Genomic DNA, 17,032 nt, shown 5'->3' with positions numbered 1-17,032 from the left:
AACTTTGATAATGTGGTAACAGAAGTCTTCCAGCTTTGTTATTCAATATCCTCTTGTCTATTTCTGGCCCTTTGCAATTCCTTGTATTCCTTAACGTTAGCTTGTCAGTTTCCATCAAAAAAACAGTAACAGCAACTCCTGGGGTTTTGACTGGGGATTGCTCATGTCTCCATTCATTTTGGCTTTTCCTTCTCTCGGTGATGTTTTATAGTTTGCATGTAAAGATCTTGCACATCTATCACTGGATTTTTTTTTCCCTGGGTATTTAATGTTTATTGATGCAATTTTATTTATTTTAAAGATTTTATTTATTTGAGAGAGAGAGAGAGAGAGCACGCAAAAAGAGCAAGCGGGGAGAGGAGCAGAGGTAGAGGGACAAGCAGACTCCATGCTGAGCGTGGAGCCTGATGTGGGGCTGGACCCATGACCCTGAGAGCATGACCTGAGCCAAAATCAAGAGTCAGATATTCAACCAACTGAGCCAACCAGGCGCCCCTATTGATGCTATTTTAAATTATATTGGCTTTTTAGGGGGTTTTTTGTTTGTTGGCTGCTGATATTTAAAAATTTGATTTTTTTCTTTGGTATATTGATCTTACATGCAATAATTTTATTAAAATCACTTATCAGTTCTGATAACTGTAGACTCTTCAGAGTATTCTGCATATGCAACAGTCATGTCTTTTATGAGTAAGGACTGCTTTTTTCTACCTTTCCTATCTTGTGGCTTTCTGCTACTTTTTTTTTGCCTTACTGCCCTCCTAGGACTCCCAGTACTGAGCAGAAATGGTGATCGTGGGCATCCTTATCTTTTTCCCCACCCTCTGAGGGAAATATATTGATATTTATGTAGATACTCTTTATTATCAGATTAAGGAAGTTTTTCTGTCCCCAGTTTAAGTGTTTGTTCATGAATAGACATTGAATTTTTCCACTCAGTGTTCCAAATGCTTTTTCCATTGGGTTTTTTTGCTTTAACAATTATATTGGTAAAAATCTAAATTTGTTTCTTGTATCATCTGAATCCTCACTTGTGGTGCTTTGTTTCCTTTTTTATTTTGGTGATCTTGGTTCATCATAAACTGTAAAAAAAATCTGGGGGTCTAAATTAAGGAGAATATGGAGAGTTTGACAGGGCAGGCGTGGTACTAAAAACGGACCCTTTGCAGGTACCCTGGCTTAATTCGGGCCATCACAGGGCGAGCCCCCCACCTTGGCCCTTGCCCAGTCTCCCAACCACTGTACTGCACTCAGCGTGTGCCTCAGGGAGCGCCCACGGTCCTGTGTCTGCCCTGACTGCCTTTGTCTTCATTCTTGTGTCTTCTTGTGAGTTGGGGGCTTCCCAGGCCACCTACTCCCCACGACTGCCCAGAGCAGGTGTCTCCCCTGCACGCTTGGTCCACTCAAAAGTGGACCTCTGCCCCCACCATTCTGTGACCTAGTTCTCAAGGTCTCCAGGGATGCCTCCGTGTCCTCATCTGATGGACCCCTGGCAGCCCGGCTCCTCCACAGGGCAGGTCCTTCTGAGTTCTGTGACATCGTCTGCTATGGTTTTCTTCCCACTTCTCTGGCAGCTCCTTGTTCCTCTCCTTTGCTGGACCCTCTTCTTGCCAGCCACGGAGCGTGGGCGTGCCTGGGGTCCTTGAACCTTCTAACTGCCCTCACTGCCGAGGTGACCTTACTCTGTCTCATGGCCATGGATCGGTGGCTCCACCCTTGTCTTCTCTCTCATCTCCAGACCTGTAAATGCGGTTGCCTGCATCACAGCTGTGCGTAGATACCTGACAGGCAGCTCAGCGCTGTGCGTGCAGGATGGAACTCTGGACTCCTGCAGGCCAACCCTTCTCAGATGACAAGGACACCGTCAACCCCGCTGCCCTCCCTCGTGTCTCTCTTTCCCTGGCCCACCACATCCGGGCCATCGGCAGCGAGTCCGGTTGTTAATTCTCACAACCTCCGGCTCTTGGGCCGGGCCGCGGGGTCGGTCGGTGCCCGCAGTGTGCGCTCAGGGTGCTGAGATCTGCCGCAGTCGCTCGCAGGGGTGGCGGGGTGGGGTGCCGAGCCGGAACGCCCCGCTGCATGCTGGCGCTGTGACCTGGTCTGTTCTCTCCTCTCCTCCTGGCCTCCCCGCCCCGTCCGCCCGCCTGCTCACCTCTGCATGGCAGAAGTCCTCCAGCTCTGCGTCCTCAGAGGCCTCGGAAACCTGCCAGTCCGTTAGCGAGTGCAGCTCCCCCACCTCGGTCAGTGCTCCCCACTTGCAGTGGGACGCAGGGAGGGTGCAGGGTCACCCAGAGGGGGGTGCACACAGTGCCCACTCCCCACAGGAAGAGCCGCCTGGGCACGCCTGCAGCCACTCCCAACACACATCTTTCCCTCCTGGGATATGGCCATCCTACCCCTGGGCCTGGAGGGACTGAGGGGTCGTGGCACCCTCCACGCTCTGCCCTTGGTCATGATCATGAGCCTGAGGCCCCCTTCTGGGCCTGAAAACCCTGAACCTCAACTATAGTGAGGGGATCCTTCACTGAGGACGGCAGGGCCAAGGGCCCCCTGACCCATCTGCCACACCCTGCAGGACTGGGCCAAGGCGGGTCCCCACGAACAGCCCTCGGGCACCAGCCTACAGCGGAGGAAGGACCGAGCGGAGCACCCACGAGACCCGGAGCCAGGCCTGGCCAGCGGGGGCACCCTGGGCCCCAGCGGAGAGGAGGCGCCGCGACCCCGCATGTCCCCTGCCACCATCGCAGCGAAGGTAGGCGCCGGCTCCCCTGGCAGCCCAGCCAGGACTCCATCTTCACTGCCATGCCAGGTTCCCCTGGCGGGAGCCACCTGCAATTCAGGGGCGGGGAGTGGGGGGCGGTGGGGCGGGGAGCCAGGCTTCAGCCTGCAGTCTTACCACCCCCAGCACGGCGAGGAGGTGTCCCCCGCGGCCAGTGACCTGGCCATGGTGCTGACCCGCGGCCTGAGCCTGGAGCACCAGAAGAGCAGCCGGGACTCGCTGCAGTACTCCAGCGGCTACAGCACGCAGACCACCACGCCCTCGTGCTCCGAGGACACCATCCCCTCCCAAGGTAGGCCCTGGGGCCGGGGCTGGGTCGCCGGGCCTTCACAGCCCCGGCCCCGGCCCACTGCATCCCGTGCCCCCAGGCTCCGACTACGACTGCTACTCGGTGAACGGGGACGCGGACGGCGAGGGCCCGGCCGAGTTCGACAAGTCCTCCACCATCCCCCGCAACAGCAACATCGCCCAGAACTACCGCCGCCTGCTCCAGACCAAGCGCCCGGCCTCCACCGCGGGGCTGCCCAGCGCCTCGGGCGCGCCCCCCGGCGTGGCCACCATCCGCCGCACGCCGTCCACCAAGCCCGCCGTGCGCCGCGCGCTCTCCAGCGCCGGCCCCATCCCCATCCGGCCGCCCATCGTGCCGGTGAAGACGCCCACGGTGCCCGACTCCCCCGGCTGCGCGGGGCCCACGCGGGCGGGCAGCGAGGAGTGCGTCTTCTACAGCGACGAGGCCGCCTCGCCCCTGGCACAGGACCTGGCCAAGGCCTCCCCGAAGAGGCTGAGCCTACCCAACACGGCCTGGGCCGGCCCGGCCCCCGAGGCGGCCGGCTACGCAGGGCTGGCGGCGGACGACGAAGACCAGCAGCAGCTGGCCGCCAACCGGCACAGCCTGGTGGAGAAGCTCGGGGAGCTGGTGGCGGGCGCCCACGCCCTGGGCGAGGGCCAGTTCCCTTTCCCCACCGGCCTGGCCGCCGCTGCCGCCCCCACCGAGACGCCCAGCCCGCCCCCTGCCGCCTCGGGCGAGCCCCCGGCCGAAGACATGCTGGTGGCCATCCGCCGCGGGGTGCGCCTCCGGAGGACCGTCACCAACGACAGGTCGGCGCCCCGCATCTTGTGATGGCGCCCCCCTCCCCTGTGGCCCCCGCGAGAGGCAGGTGGCCTGGCAGGTGACCCGCAGCCACTCAGAGCCAAGGCACAGCGAGGAGACAGCAGACAGGCAAGCTTTCAGATTTTTTGTTTAAGTCACGTGGGATGGAAAGACACTCATCTTGGATTGCAGCATTGAAATGGGAAGTGACTTGTTTAACAAAGCTCACCAGCTCTGAGCCTGCAGGTCTTGAACTGGGTTTGGAGCCTGTTTTTTATGTTTCTTGCCTGTTCTGCTCCTCTTCCACAGGTCCTGCCCTCCCCCCCCAACCCCCTGTCTTCTCCCCCCCACCCCCACCCCCCGTCTCTGGGAGCCTACCTGGGCCCGCCCGCCCTAGCTCAGGCCATCTGGCCCAGCTTCTCCCTGGTCAGTGGTGCCTGGGTCTTCTGAATACTGTTCCCCTCCGCCCCTACCCGGTCTCCTCTCCTCTCCTCTTTCCTCTCCCCTCTCCCAGGTTCCTCTCGATTAGGGAGGCAGGCTGGCTGTGGAGGGGCCAGGTGCCCAGTCGGCTAAGGTGTCAGATTTGACTGAAAAAGCTACACAGAACGGCACTGGAGGTGGGGAGGTTGAGGTTGGGAGGCCTAGGCTGCTGTGGACGAGAGAGGCCCACAGGCCCAGGGCCCCAAGTTGAGTCTTGGGGATCTGTTTGGAGGTGGCTGTGGAGCCCGAGGGGCCTCAGGTCCTAGCTTCCCCTCGCCGGGGAGGTGTGCCTGGGGCTGAGAGGCAGGGCAGCAGGGAAGGAATCCAGAGGCCCGAGGGGCATCTGGCCAGCCCTCCAGGAGCTGCTTTCAGATGTGTGGTCCTCACCTGGGCACGTTGAGCATTTAACTCTGGTGGCACTTTGGTCCAAAGGTGGTTTCGGGCACCTTTGAGGATAGGGGCTGGAGCTGTAGAGGGTGTGGGGGTTATTTTATGAATATAATAATAGAGCTGACTGGACAAGGACTGTGTGTGGGGACAGGGTGGACAGTACAGGGTGTCCGAGAGTGCCTGAGCGACAAGGGTCCTCACAGTGGCCTGGTGGGCCCATGGCAGGAGGAGGAGGGCCACATTGGCTTCCCCAAAGCCAAAATAAGGTTGGAGAGGGCCAGGGTGGGGGGGCAGGCAGCAGGTCTCCTTGGATGGGGCTGGGGTGCGGTCCAGGGAGCTTGGCTTTGACTCTCTGTTGCCAGAGGAGATGCCATCCTGGTGCAGTCCCCTCGGAGTCCAGTCCTGTGCTGGCAGTGGGTGCGGGGTGGGGGTGCCCGCCAACTCGAAGCAGGTAGAAGCAGGTGCGTCTAGGGCGAGTGGAGGGCTTCCTGTTGTCCTGCAGGCCAGCAGAGAGGGTGGCCGGGCTCAGAGGGCAGAGGGACCACAGGGTGGGCTGGGGGGGTGGGGCTCCCGAGGTCAGGAGAGCAGGCTTTTCCTGGTCGGGATGGGATGGGGTTGGGTCTGAGTCTCAGCGCCAGGCTGGAGCTCCTGGTAGTTCTGCAGGGAACCGGGATCCAAGCAGGGTGGTCAGGCAGGTCTGGGGAACCAAGGCAGCCCCTGGGTGGATGGAGCCCCCCCAGGCTCCCAAGGGCAGACGGAGAATGGTATCTGTAAGTTGCTAGGTCTGAGAACAGCCTTGCTGAACGCTCCAGCCAACCGGAGAGCCCAGGTTAGGGTGCCTGGAGAGAGGGCCCAGGCGAGGGAGGGCCTGAAGAGGCCGGGAGGGCAGGTGGCCCATTGGGGAAGGCCCGGGATGGGGTTTACACTGCCCCTTCCCCGCAGGGCTGTGCTGGCGTTTACCTGGTGGGTGGAGGGAGTAAGATGCAGGATGTGTGATGTTAGCAGGGTAAGGGGTGGAGGGGTGGCTTGGGAGGCCCAAGGAGGGGGTGGGCATGGCAGAGCCACCCCGCCTCCAGGCTCAGGCCTCCTCCCAGCCACCCCAGGGTTGTACATAACTCCCCCATTCCCTTGACCACCTATCTATCTGTCTCCCATTTAGTGACCACCTCTTAGGCCCACCCCCTTGGGATCCGAGCCAACCATCCCGCATCACAAACTTTGGTTTGGGGGACTTCGTGTTTTTTTTTTTTTTTTTTTTCATTTGTACAGAGAAATATTCTTTTCAAAAGCGTCTTTTGACTGAAGTAACTTTTCTGGTGCTGTTGTTAACTTGTTCCTTTTTTTAATTTATTTCCCCACCCGGGTCTCCCCTCCTGGTTCCTACTCACCCTTTCTTCCCTCCCCCCCCCCCCCCCATCCCATCTGACCCATTTTGTTTTTCTTTTCTTTCTGTCCGTTTTTGGATAAATTCTCCTCGCCTCCCTGCCCCTTCCACCTCCCCCCCCCTGATTGAAATAGTCACTGCTACGAGTAACAAATGCACTGTGAAGACTCCAGTATTAATAAAGTTGTACTGTAATTAACAGCCCTGCCTCCGCCTGGCTCCCTGCACCGCTGCTCCCGGCCCTGTCCTGCCCCCGAGCCGGCCTGGGGAGCACGGGGTCCGTGTTGCAGGGGCAGGAGGGGCCGGGTCTTGTGCCAGGACCCATGCTTTTGAACACCTCCACTCTGTCCTGGCCCCGTGGAGCCAGGGAGGGCGACCAGGGGACACAGAGGAAGACCTCCCTGACCCCCTGAACCCCTCGGTCTGGCTCTGAGGCCCCAGCCACTAGGGCAGGCCTGGAAGAAACTCAGGCCCTCGAATACTGTTTCCAGGCCGCCAGGTAAGGCTTCATCCATTCCAAATCCCAGTGTTGAGACCCAAGCCCCAGGGCCCGACCAGCCCACCCCTGCTCCTGCATCCTACCCTTGACCGGCTGGAACTGGAACTTGGAGGCTCGCTGCCCTCTGGGGTTCACCTTTGCAGACGCAAACCAAACCAAAACAAGCAAGTGTTTAATAGAAAATATAAGAGGAACTGGAAGAGCATCCACTGTGGCAAGACGTGGTGTGGGGCTTCCTGCCCTCTCCCCATGCTCACCCCCCACCCCCCCACCCGGCACAGTTTTCACCTCTGCAGGCCACGGGAGACGCTCAGCGCCACCTCCAGGCAAGGGAGGCAGCCCAGGTGGTGCAGGAAGGGGAGGAGAACTCTGTCCATGTTCAGGTGCCCCCAGGCCCCCGCTGCTCCAGGTGAGACCAGGTGAGGTACAGAATGCGGGAAGCCGAACCCTTCTCAGGCACAGAATCCCCTCAAAGGAAAAACACTCTCCTGGGGGGGAGGGGGGGGCTCCTCACCACTGCCCAGACAAGTCTCAGGCTCAACCAAACTGCGGGAGAACCTCCCGCTGCCCCACACAGGCTGCTTGGGCCAAGAGGCCTCGGCCTGTGCCCTCAGCAGCTTCACTGAGCCGGGGGTCCGGGCGTGGATCCCGGGGAGTGGGGCAGGGAGATAGGGGGCCTCTGGGACAGAGGGTATAGCCGGGTAGCCACGCACTGTGAGGAGGGCTCTGGGCTATGGGGCTGAGAGCTCGGCACCTCACAGTCCTGCCAATTTAGGACGGAACTTTGTTTACCTGCAGGAAAGAAAAAAAAAAAAAAAACTGCAGGAGTGGTCAACAGCCCCCCTCATTCCCAGACCAAGCCCCATTGTTCTTGTCCCTGTACCTGGGGCCCATCTTGGCTTTCCGAAATGCCCTATAGCCCTGGGGAGTGGAGGACATGCCCCGGAGGGTCCTCGTCTGCTCAGTGACCCTGCGTCTGAAGCCTGGTGTCCTGCCCCCAGCCCCCCCTACTTGTTCCTTACAGCAAGAACAGTACAGCAGTTCCATGACCCGGAAGCAGTTGTCCAGGAGGGCTTTGGGTCGCACCAGCTTCAGGCTTAGCCTCGGGCCACTCAGGAGTGACACTACCGCGTCCACCTTGGGGCCGACCTCCACATCCTGGAAGGGAGGAGACCGTCAGGACCATGGGTGCCACCCGCCCCCAACCCCAGTGAAAAGGCAGGGCCATATCCCAGGAGAAGCCTGGAAACTGCCCTGCGTGGAGCTGCACAAACCATGGAGGCAGGGGACTGTGACCGGGGGCCTATGGGTAATTTCTCTCCTTCCTTACCTGGGAGGGTCCCCCTCAACAACCCTCACCCAGGCCCATCATCACAGAGGCTCCTCTTTTTCCATCTTTGGAAAAATGATTGTAGGGGGCATCCTTGCTGTTCTAGCCCAGGCCCGGCCACCCGCACACAAGGAGTCCTGGGCCCGGGAGACTGTCCTTCAGGATTCAAAGATCTCCACTGCCTGCAGGGAACAAGACAAAGGACCTGTGAGGGCCGTATCATGAGGACACCTGGGTGCCAGGCACCCCGGGCCGGGCCAGTCTCCAGCTCCAAACTCAGGGTGCTTCTCTCCATAGTACTTAACAACGGGGCACGGTGCGGGGAGCAGGCAGGCACACTTGGGGGACGGAGCAGGGGGCCAGAGCTGGTGCAGGAGACATGGCCTAGAAAGGAAATGTGGGGCCTGAGCCAAGCAAAGACCTTCCTAAAGGGAGCGTACTGGGTTAAAATGTCTGTCCCCTTAATCCCCCCTCCAAAAAAACTACATCCAGCCCTGGGACCTGTGAACATGACCCTATTTGGAAATAGGACATTGGCAGATGTAATTAAGGATCTCCAGATGAGATCAATTTGAATGTAGGGTGTGCCCTAAATCCAATGACTGGCATCCTTATAAGAGGCGATGCTAGAGGGAAAGGCCATGTGAGGGTGGAGGCAGAGGTTGGAGTGACATGGCCACAAGCCAACAAGAGTAGCAGCCAGCAGAAGCGGGGAAGAAACAGGAAGGGTCCCTGCTCCCTAGAACCTTCGGAAACAGCATGGCCTTGCTGATATACCCTGGGTGCAGGGTTTCTGGCTCCAGGTCTGCGGCAAGAGAATTTCCATATTCCGCCACCAGTAAGTGGTCATTTCTCACAACAACCCAAAAAAGCCAGTCTACAAAGGCTTGGAAAGAGAAGCGAGTGTGGCAGGAGGGAGGAGGGGCCTGTCCCATGGCCCACTCCCTGGCAGGGAGAACCCACTGCGCACCAGATGCTGGGCATATTTGGAGCGGGGCACAGACCATTAACTCTGAGAAAGAAGACAAGACTTAAAGCTGGTTAAATCTGAACTCTCCCAAGAGCTCAGAGTCGGGCTCTCACCAGGAAAACCAAGGATGCAAAACTGTCTCTTCAGGTCAGCTCCAACTCACATTGCCCATGGGCACGGAAGCGCCACCAAGGAGACCACTGGGCCTCCGCCCAAGCCAGAGCCTCCCCAGAACTCCCAGCAGCCGTGGGCTCCTAAACCCTAGTGTCCCCCGCAGCTCCCAGCTCTGACTGGGCAGCGGGGGGGGGGGGGGGGGCTCCCCGGGGAAGGCTCCTACTGTGGGAGTAGGGCAAAATGGGAGTGGGGGGAGGGGTCCTGCAGTACACCCATGGCCTGCATGGGCTCACACTAATCTGTGAGTTTACTCTGCAGGCTTTTTAGAGGACACATCCCTGAGGCCTCAGATCAATCCTATGGGGCAGGCAATGATCAGGAACCTCTATTATTATTACCTGAAGTCCATAGTTCACTTTGTGCTGTACATGCGATGGACTTTGACACAAACAGGATATTACAGTGTCCTGGAGAAGCACTTCATTATACTCTAAAAACCTCCTTTGTTCATCCTTCCACCTATTCATACTTCCTCCCCTCTCCCCCAAAAAAGAAACCTCCAGAAACAAAGCCACAGGGTTCCATGACTTACCTGGGATCCAGAGCAAGAGAGACAGAGCCCAGAGTATCCCCTGCCCCCAGCCCAGGCCACCCACTGGGCACTGGCCATCTCTTCCTCTCAATCGTTTTTCCTACACCCTTCAGGACCTGCTGAAACTTTCCATGTGTTCAAATCCTCCCTCAACCATCCTTGGCCACCGTGCACCCATGCGCACACCCCACCTCACACACACACACACACACACACACCCGCAGCTGAGCATAGCTCACCATGAGGCTTTGCTGCACGTCCAGCAGCAGCGTATGGACCTCCTCCAGGTACTTCCAGGATGGGTGGCCCTCGAGCAGCACTTCCTGCACCGACTCAGTAGCGCTGAGGCTCACCCAGACCCACAGGTACCGCAGTTCCTGCTGGCTGACCCGGGCCTTCTGCTGTGGGGACAGGAGACATCACTGAAGCCCACAGACACGGGTCTCTGGGCCCTCCCTGCCACTGCTCTGACCACCCCCCACCCAACGTGGCCCCACAGAGAGAGCAGAGCATGGGCATCCACGGTGGCCAGGGAGCAACCTTGGGCCTCAGCCGAGGGCAGGCTTGCTCGTGGAGCTGGGAAATGCCCCCTGGCAGCAGGACCTGCCAAGACCAATGTGCCTCTCAGGCTGGGTCCATGGGGTGTCCCAGGAGGCAGGGGTCTCCCAGCCCAGGAGGGGATTCTCACCAGCCTGGTGATGTTGGCCCTTCTGAGCACCCCCTCATAAGGCACGCTGACCCTGTAGTTGATGGGGAAGTAGTGTTTCTGGGGAAGTACAAGAAGAAACCATGAGGTCAGAGTCAGAAATGGCTCAGGCTCCCCCAGCTCCCAGACAGTCTGATGTAGGAGAGGGCCAAGGACCAGCCCTTTGATACCAGAGGTGGCCTTCTAGAGAGAATATGCACCCAGCTCCCCACGAGAATAACGACAGCTCTCTTTCCTCTGGGGCACAGAGAAGGCTGAAACCAAACGTGGAGTTCCTATGATGGCAGAAATTTCATGCCAAGAAGTGGTTGAGGGACCTGCTACCCCCAGAGTAGTATATTCTTTGGAGGTGAGGAAGACTACCTTAAGTAAGATTACTCTAAACTTATTATGGGGCTGGTTGCAGAACTCTGCCAATAGGGGCACCTGGGTGGCTCAGTCGCTGAGCATCTGCCTTCGGCTCAGGTCATGGTCCCAGGGTCCTGGGATCGAGCCCCGCATTAGGCTCCCTGCTCAGCGGGAAGCCTGCTTCTCCCTCTCCCACTCCCCCCTCCTTGTGTTCCTACTCTCCCTGTGTCTCTGTCACATAAATAAAATCTTAAAAAAAAAAAAAAAAAAAAACCTCTGCCAATAGACTGAAAACCACGGAGTTGTACACTTAAACAGGTGAATAGTACGGTATGTGAAGGACATCTCAGTAAAGCTGTCAAGAAAAGAAAAAAGTCTTCCAGAGCCACAGTGGCCCATGGGCTTCTCTACCCTACACAAAGGGGTGCACATTCCAACTTCTAGGTCCTTATCTGCCCAGCTGGTAATAAGTGCCTGGGGTTCCCCCCAAGGCTTTCTGGAATCCACTCCTGAGTCACAGGGTGAGCGCCATGGAGAGGCAGGATCAAAGGTCAGATCAAGTAGCAGGGGTAGGGGGCCCTGGGGATGGCCAGCAGGGAGGGCACGGTTGGTGCGGGCCAGGCGGAGAAAGGGGCCCTGGGCTCAGGGCTGACACGGAGCCAGGGCGGGGCCTGGGGGCCTACACCCTGTGAGCCCGGGAGCTTGGGCAGGGGACACAGCGGGTACCCACGGTTACCATGTACTGCAGACGGTTCCTATACTGCAACTTGTCCCGCAGAAAGCCAGTGACGGCGCACTCCTCGGTCTGGGTCAAGGGCCACATCTCCAAACCCCTGTTCCCTAAGGCCATGCCAAGGAGGATCCCGAGATCTGTGGGCCAAACCCAACAGCAACACATGAGCACCCCACGCCGCCTGGGTGTGTAAAGCTGTGCGCGTGTGCCCTCCCTTTTCCCAGCCATGGGAGGGGCGGAGGCGCAGAGCGCTGGGGAGGCCTTCCCTCCACCAGGGTCCAGGCTCACACAGCAAGGCCAGGCGAGCACGAGCAGTCCGGCCAGTACAGCCCTGCCCCCAGCCAGCAGAGCCCGCCCCGCAGTCCCATCCTGAGGTTGGTGTCCAGTCTCCTCCCCACTCCTGCACCATGGGGCAGGCACAACCTCCTTTCCAGGGCAACCTCGGCCCCCACCCCCTTTAGGGCTGGAGTGTCCTCAAAGCCTGGGTCTGCATTTCCATCTGGGGATTCAGGAGTCCTGGATGCTCGTTCCCACTCTACAAATGACTCTTGAGTGACCGGAGCCAATTGCCTCCCTGCTGTAACTGATCTTGGCTTCCCCCTCAGATGTACAAATCATTGCAGCCCTTCCAATGCGCTCACTCTGGGGAAGCCAACCAAGCTCAGGCTGCCGCCTTCCGAACATTACCAGCTTTCACCACTGGGGGTCACTGTGACTTCAAAAACAGCTTTTGTGATTTCCCGAAACTGAACACACTTACAAAAAATACCTGAGGAGGGGCACCTGCGTGGCTCAGTCGTTAACCGTCTGCCTTCAGCTCAGGCCATGATCCCAGCGTCCTGGGATCAAGCCTCATATCGGGCTCCCTGCTAAGTGGGAAGCCTGCTTCTCCTTCTCCCACTCCCCCTGCTTGTGTATCTCTCTCTGTCAAATAAATAAATAATCTTTAAAAAAAAAAAAACCTGAGGAGTTGCAAAAAATATGAACAAGCATCAAGCTCATCAGAGCAGAAAGAAAACATAGATGGGCAGGAGGTGTATCCAACAAAAATCAAACTCACCAATAAAGGTAAATATATATATATTAAAACAATCAGATGCCATGTTTCACTTATCAAAAATGGAAATTGGGTGTTGTTTTTTTAATTTCATTTTATGACACTTGGTGCCGGCGAAGTAGTGAGGCTCTTATCCTGGAAAGCAATTTGGCAATTTTTATTATTAGTGGACTTAATAATGTCCACACCCTTTGACCCAATAAGCCTTGAAAATTTTCACATCCTTTGACCTACTGTGGAGCACCTGGGTGGCGCAGTCTGACTCTTGGTTTCAGCTCAGTTCCTGATCTCAGGGCTGTGAGATCAAGCCCAGCATCAGGCTCCATACTCATCAGGGAGTCGGCTTGGGACTCTCTCTCCCTCTCCCTCTGCGCCTCCCCACCCCTCACTCTCTCTCTCAAATAAATAATCTTTAAAAAATATTAATAAACAGGGGCGCCTGAGTGGCTCAGTTGGTTAAGCATCTGCCTTTGGCTCAGGTCATGATCCCAGGGTCCTGGGATCGAGCCCCGCATCGGGCTCCCTGCTCAGCGGGGAGCCTGCGTCTCCCTCTCCCTCTGCCTGCCGCTCCCCTGCTTGTGCTGTCAAATAAAATCTTTAAAAAAAAATAGTTTAAAAATAGTAATTTTTCATTCTTTGATCCACTGAACTCATTTTTAGGCATAAGCCTGAAGGAAAACAAGAGCCATCACCAAAAGATTCGTGGACAAAGAGTCCTGTTGCAGAATTATCTTATACGAATAACAATCTGTAAACGGCCCACATGTTCATTAATGAATGTAGCCAATAAAAACCACATTGTCAAAGAATGCTTACGGTATGCTTATGTGATAAGAAAAGTACTCATGATATGCTTAGTAAAGTCTTAAAAAGCATGACTAAACACCTCTCCTCTGGGCGCTGTCCCGTGCGAGTGGTGGAAGGAAAGGCACCAAATCTCTGTGGGAGATTTTTACGTTCTTTGTATTTTGTAGGACATACTTTATACTCTACAATCAATACAATCAATATCCAAATTACTGTCACAGTCAAAAGCAATAATTTGTTTTTGCTTTTCTTTCCTTTTTTTTCCCCCTCCCAAAAATACCCAGGCAAGCCATTATCTCCTTGCCCCACCCCCGGTTCCCAGTAGGCGTCACTGACCGGACTTTCTCCCTCACCTCCCTGGAACTTAGGGAGACTTCTGTTCTTACTCCCTCACTGGCCTGGGCCTGCTCCTGAGCACCTCTCCTCCTCCTCCGCCCTGCTGCCGGGCCTTTGCTCTGGCTGGACTCTCACCCGGAGCGTGCTAGGCAGCCTCAAGCCCTGTTCCGAGGGGGACAAGGAGGACGCGCTGCAGCCCACAAGCCCTTCCTCCCAGAGAAGGGCTATTTTTCAAGTTTGCAAATTTGCAACCCGTCTTGCATTTCCTCTCTCTTGTCTCTTCCCAAGCGCTTGCCCCCGGTATTTGGACAAAAGAACAGATAAACAGATACTGAGCCAGTGTTTCTGCCTGCTTCCTATCTTGTCTCTAAGTCATTAAGCTCCTCAGCTTGGCACCCCTGCAGACCGAGATCATTCCTGGTTTACAGTTTTTGCTCACACTTTGCCTTGGCCCTCGGTATCCTCCGGCATGGCAGACCTCTTTCAAGGCCGCACCAAGACGCCTTCCCCCACCCCCCGCCAGGCTCTCCCCTGCCTGAACCAGTCCCCACAGTCTCGTCTCTAGCACCATCTGTCCACCTCACTCATTATCTAGACCGGACAACTTGGCCCCTAGTGAGTGAGTCCCTAATGCAGCGAACCACAGCATGGTCTTGTTTACTGAGCACTTTGGGGGTTCATCTTGAACAAGGAATCAGGAGCATGCATCTGAATCTTCTGGAAAGCTGGTTAAGGCCCAGAGTGTCTGATTCAGGAAGTCTGGGGTGGGCCCAGAGAGTCTATTTCTAGCAAGTTCCCAGGTGCTGCTGCTGCCGCTGGTCTGGGGACTACACTTTGAGAACCACTGACCTCCAGAGACAGTTGCAAACTGGTGTCCCAAGGGCCACAGCTGGTTCACAGAGATTTCACATAAAAATCTGAATTTGCAACTTGTCTTCAAAAATCAGTATCTCTGTCCACACTTGGCCTTCCTTCCCATGGGGCAGTCACCCCTGCCTGCCCATGTGACCCCTGAAGTCCTACCCTCGCTGCCCTCACCCCTGTCCTGACAACTTTGGCTCCTAGCAGGGAACGAGTCATAGAAAGCCACCGCGTGCCAGCCTGGCATGCATGGGCTCTGCCAGAAACCTTGTCCGTGGGTCATCTGCCTTCCCCCACACCCAGACTTCCTTTAGATCTGCAGACTGACCGCCAACTCCAAATTTAAGCCCCTTTTCAGCTGCCTCCACCCCAAGAAACAGGCCAGCAAGCCGGTGACCATGGGGCCTCACAGTGGCTCTGCTCCTCAGAGAGCCCCATGGCCGTGCACCCCCGACCCCGGAAGGGCGCCACTCTTGCCCCCTCGCCCTCCAGAAAGAAGACACCTCCAAGACAGAAGAGGAGGCTGAAGAAAGAGCAAGTGAGGAAGGAGCTCCCTTCCCGGGTCTCTGGCTGGGAGGGGGAGGGGCTGCACCTGTCCTGGGGACAGCCCCCTTGTGCAGGGACAAATGGGGCTTGTTCACCACCCCACCCGCAGTGACTGAATCTAAACCTGTGCAGAGGGTTGAATAGCATCCCCCTGAAAATCCTTGTTCGCCCAGAGCTTCAGATGTGACCTTATTTGGAAATGGGGTCTTTGCAGACAACATCAAGGCCCACCCTAAATCCAGTGACCAGGTGTCCTCATAAGAGAAGGAGAGGACACAGAGACATGCAGAGTGTCAGGAGGAGACAGACACAGACCGGGGCGATGACACCACAAACCATGGACTGCCAGGTGCCAATAGAAGCAGGAAGAGGCAGAAAGGAGCCTCCCCTAGAGCTTCGAAGGAGGTGTGGCCCTGCCCACACCTTAATTTTAGACTTCTGGCCTCCAGACCTGGGACAGAATAATCTTCTGCTGTTTTAAGTCACTGAGTTTATGGCAGCCCATCCTTCCCCAGCATCCAGCCCCTTTACGAGTCCCTGACCTGCAGCTCTCCCTGCCTCCCTCCCCACAGCCCATCCTTGCCAGCGCCTGCAGTCAGCCTCCACCATGCCTTCCGTTCCGGCCCCACGTCCATCTCTGGAACAGACCCTCATCACTCCCTGCCCAAAAGGTTGCGACAGCACGGCCAGCAAGTAGCACAGACTGATCTTTCGAAAGTAGAGTAACTCCCAGTCACAACCCCATCCCCAGATCTTGAACCTTCCAGAGCTCCCTGCTGTCTCATGAACTGGCCTTTACGGCCTCCACCATCTGAGCCCAAACTGGCTTTCCAGCTTGGCCTCTCACGGCCCCACTGCTGAACCTTTGCTCATGCTGTTCCCTCTACCTGGGACACTGTCCTCACCTTCCCACCTTCCAAACCTTCAAAACCATTTCAAGTGGCTCCTCACCCATATTGCCCCTCTTGCTCCTCGTGACCTGGAAGCTTCCAGAACACTGGGTCTGGTCCTTCTGCCTGTTCTGAAGGCCCTGATCCTTTGCAGTCTCCCTTCACAAGGGCCAGCCTGGATCCCTTGCAGGATCAAACCCCAGACCTCATCCATGAGGCACACAGTTCCTAACGCCTAACTCGGCGCCAGGCATCGGAGAGAGGGGCGCGAGCTAGCCCAGTCCTTGTTGCCATGGCAGTAACTCTCCAGTGGGCATGTGGGAGGCACCAGAAAAATGTGCTGAATTTGAGTCAATTCAATAGAATCTTGGAGTCTGAAGGGATCTTGGTCTGGCCTCCCACCAGCAGACTTGAGAGGCTTCTAGACGCTTTCTGTCCTCATTTCAACTTATTTTTCTTTTTACCAACAACACTGTTCGCTTTCTGCCTCTTAATTTTGTTCTATCATGGAGGGAGGGGCAGAGGAACAGGCTGCCTTCTCAGGCACCTGGTGGCACTTCTGCCATGTGTCTTGGGGCCCACTTCCACGAGCTCCCACCCCCGGCTGGCCACACCCAGGGAGGCCAGAAATCCTCTCTGCCACCTCTGCCCCACCCCTGCCCGTGCACCCCAGAACTGGTGAGCCTGCGAAGGTGGTGCTGCCCCTTGCCCCCAGTGCCTGCCCCATCCCCTTGACCGCCCACTGACCATGCCAACCCAGCCTAGGACTCGTACCCCGCATGCGGGTCTGAGCTGGGGTCGGCTAGGGCCCGGGCAGAGGGTGGCAGTCCTCAGGCTGCCTCAGGAGTCCTCAGGCTGTTAAGCTGGGAAGCATCTCAACTTCTCACTGGCAGGAATGGCCCTGCTGCCGTGGTTACAGCAGAGCCTGGCTCTGGGCCAAGGCCTCCAAGGGCCGTCTCCACAGACCCCCCTCCCCGGTACTCACAGTGCAGCCAGGCGATTCCCCGGGGCATGGTGGTACGCTGCGTCCCCCAGAGAGCAGAGGCAGTGTCCCCGGCCGTGTGTCTATCCACAAAGGCCCAGGTGGGGCCTACATGGCCTCGGGTCAGCGAAGGTGGTC

At 57.1% G+C, this 17,032-nt stretch overlaps 2 protein-coding genes across 9 annotated transcripts in view; one reads left to right on the top strand and one right to left on the bottom strand.

Moving 5' to 3' along the window:
* MTSS2 (MTSS I-BAR domain containing 2) overlaps positions 1-6,324 on the top strand; it is a 21,010-nt gene extending 14,686 nt beyond the window's left edge. For 4 of the 6 annotated variants that reach the window (XM_045890770.3, XM_045890767.3, XM_064581274.1 and 1 more), the window contains 4 exons: positions 2,166-2,240; positions 2,576-2,752; positions 2,906-3,071; positions 3,148-6,324. In XM_045890770.3, the coding sequence (XP_045746726.1) occupies positions 2,166-2,240; positions 2,576-2,752; positions 2,906-3,071; positions 3,148-3,899 (1,170 nt within the window). In that variant the 3' untranslated portion in view covers positions 3,900-6,324. The remainder of the gene's footprint in view (positions 1-2,165; positions 2,241-2,575; positions 2,753-2,905; positions 3,072-3,147) is intronic. The other 2 variants (XM_064581273.1, XM_045890771.3) reach the window with 1 other exon arrangement.
* IL34 (interleukin 34) lies at positions 4,005-17,032 on the bottom strand. 3 transcript variants are annotated; one of them, XR_008507295.2, is made up of 7 exons: positions 16,898-17,032; positions 11,419-11,552; positions 10,317-10,394; positions 9,868-10,029; positions 7,645-7,780; positions 6,911-7,414; positions 4,005-6,757 (listed from the first exon to the last, which is right to left on the bottom strand). XR_008507295.2 is itself a non-coding variant. In XM_045890773.3 (6 exons), exons 1-6 carry the CDS (start codon positions 16,923-16,925, stop codon positions 7,242-7,244), a joined length of 711 nt encoding a protein of 236 aa, XP_045746729.1. In that variant the 5' UTR covers positions 16,926-17,032; the 3' UTR covers positions 4,005-7,241. The 3 variants fall into 3 exon arrangements, 2 of the variants coding, with proteins under 2 accessions (XP_045746729.1, XP_045746730.1); XM_045890773.3 differs by having other exon boundaries at positions 4,005-7,414; XM_045890774.3 differs by having other exon boundaries at positions 4,005-7,414; positions 9,868-10,026.

Source organism: Mirounga angustirostris, unplaced genomic scaffold (assembly GCF_029215605.1).
Source record: "Mirounga angustirostris isolate CCGP_5_RB_7025 unplaced genomic scaffold, mMirAng1.0.hap1 SCAF_16, whole genome shotgun sequence".
NCBI classification, from domain to species: Eukaryota; Metazoa; Chordata; class Mammalia; order Carnivora; family Phocidae; genus Mirounga; species Mirounga angustirostris.
The sequence above is the reverse complement of the archived record's forward strand: the minus strand, read 5'-3'. Positions and strand labels throughout refer to the sequence as shown.

Bases quoted from the DNA above. Each gene is read 5' to 3' on its own strand.
- IL34 (XM_045890773.3), bottom strand. From the start codon at position 16,925: ATGCCCCGGGGAATCGCCTGGCTGCACT. The intron at 10,395-11,418 runs GTAACCGTGGGT...GTACTTCCCCAG, and splicing joins GGAACCGTCTGCAGTACATG to AAACACTACTTCCCCATCAA. The intron at 10,030-10,316 runs GTGAGAATCCCC...CTGTCCCCACAG, and splicing joins GGGCCAACATCACCAGGCTG to CAGAAGGCCCGGGTCAGCCA.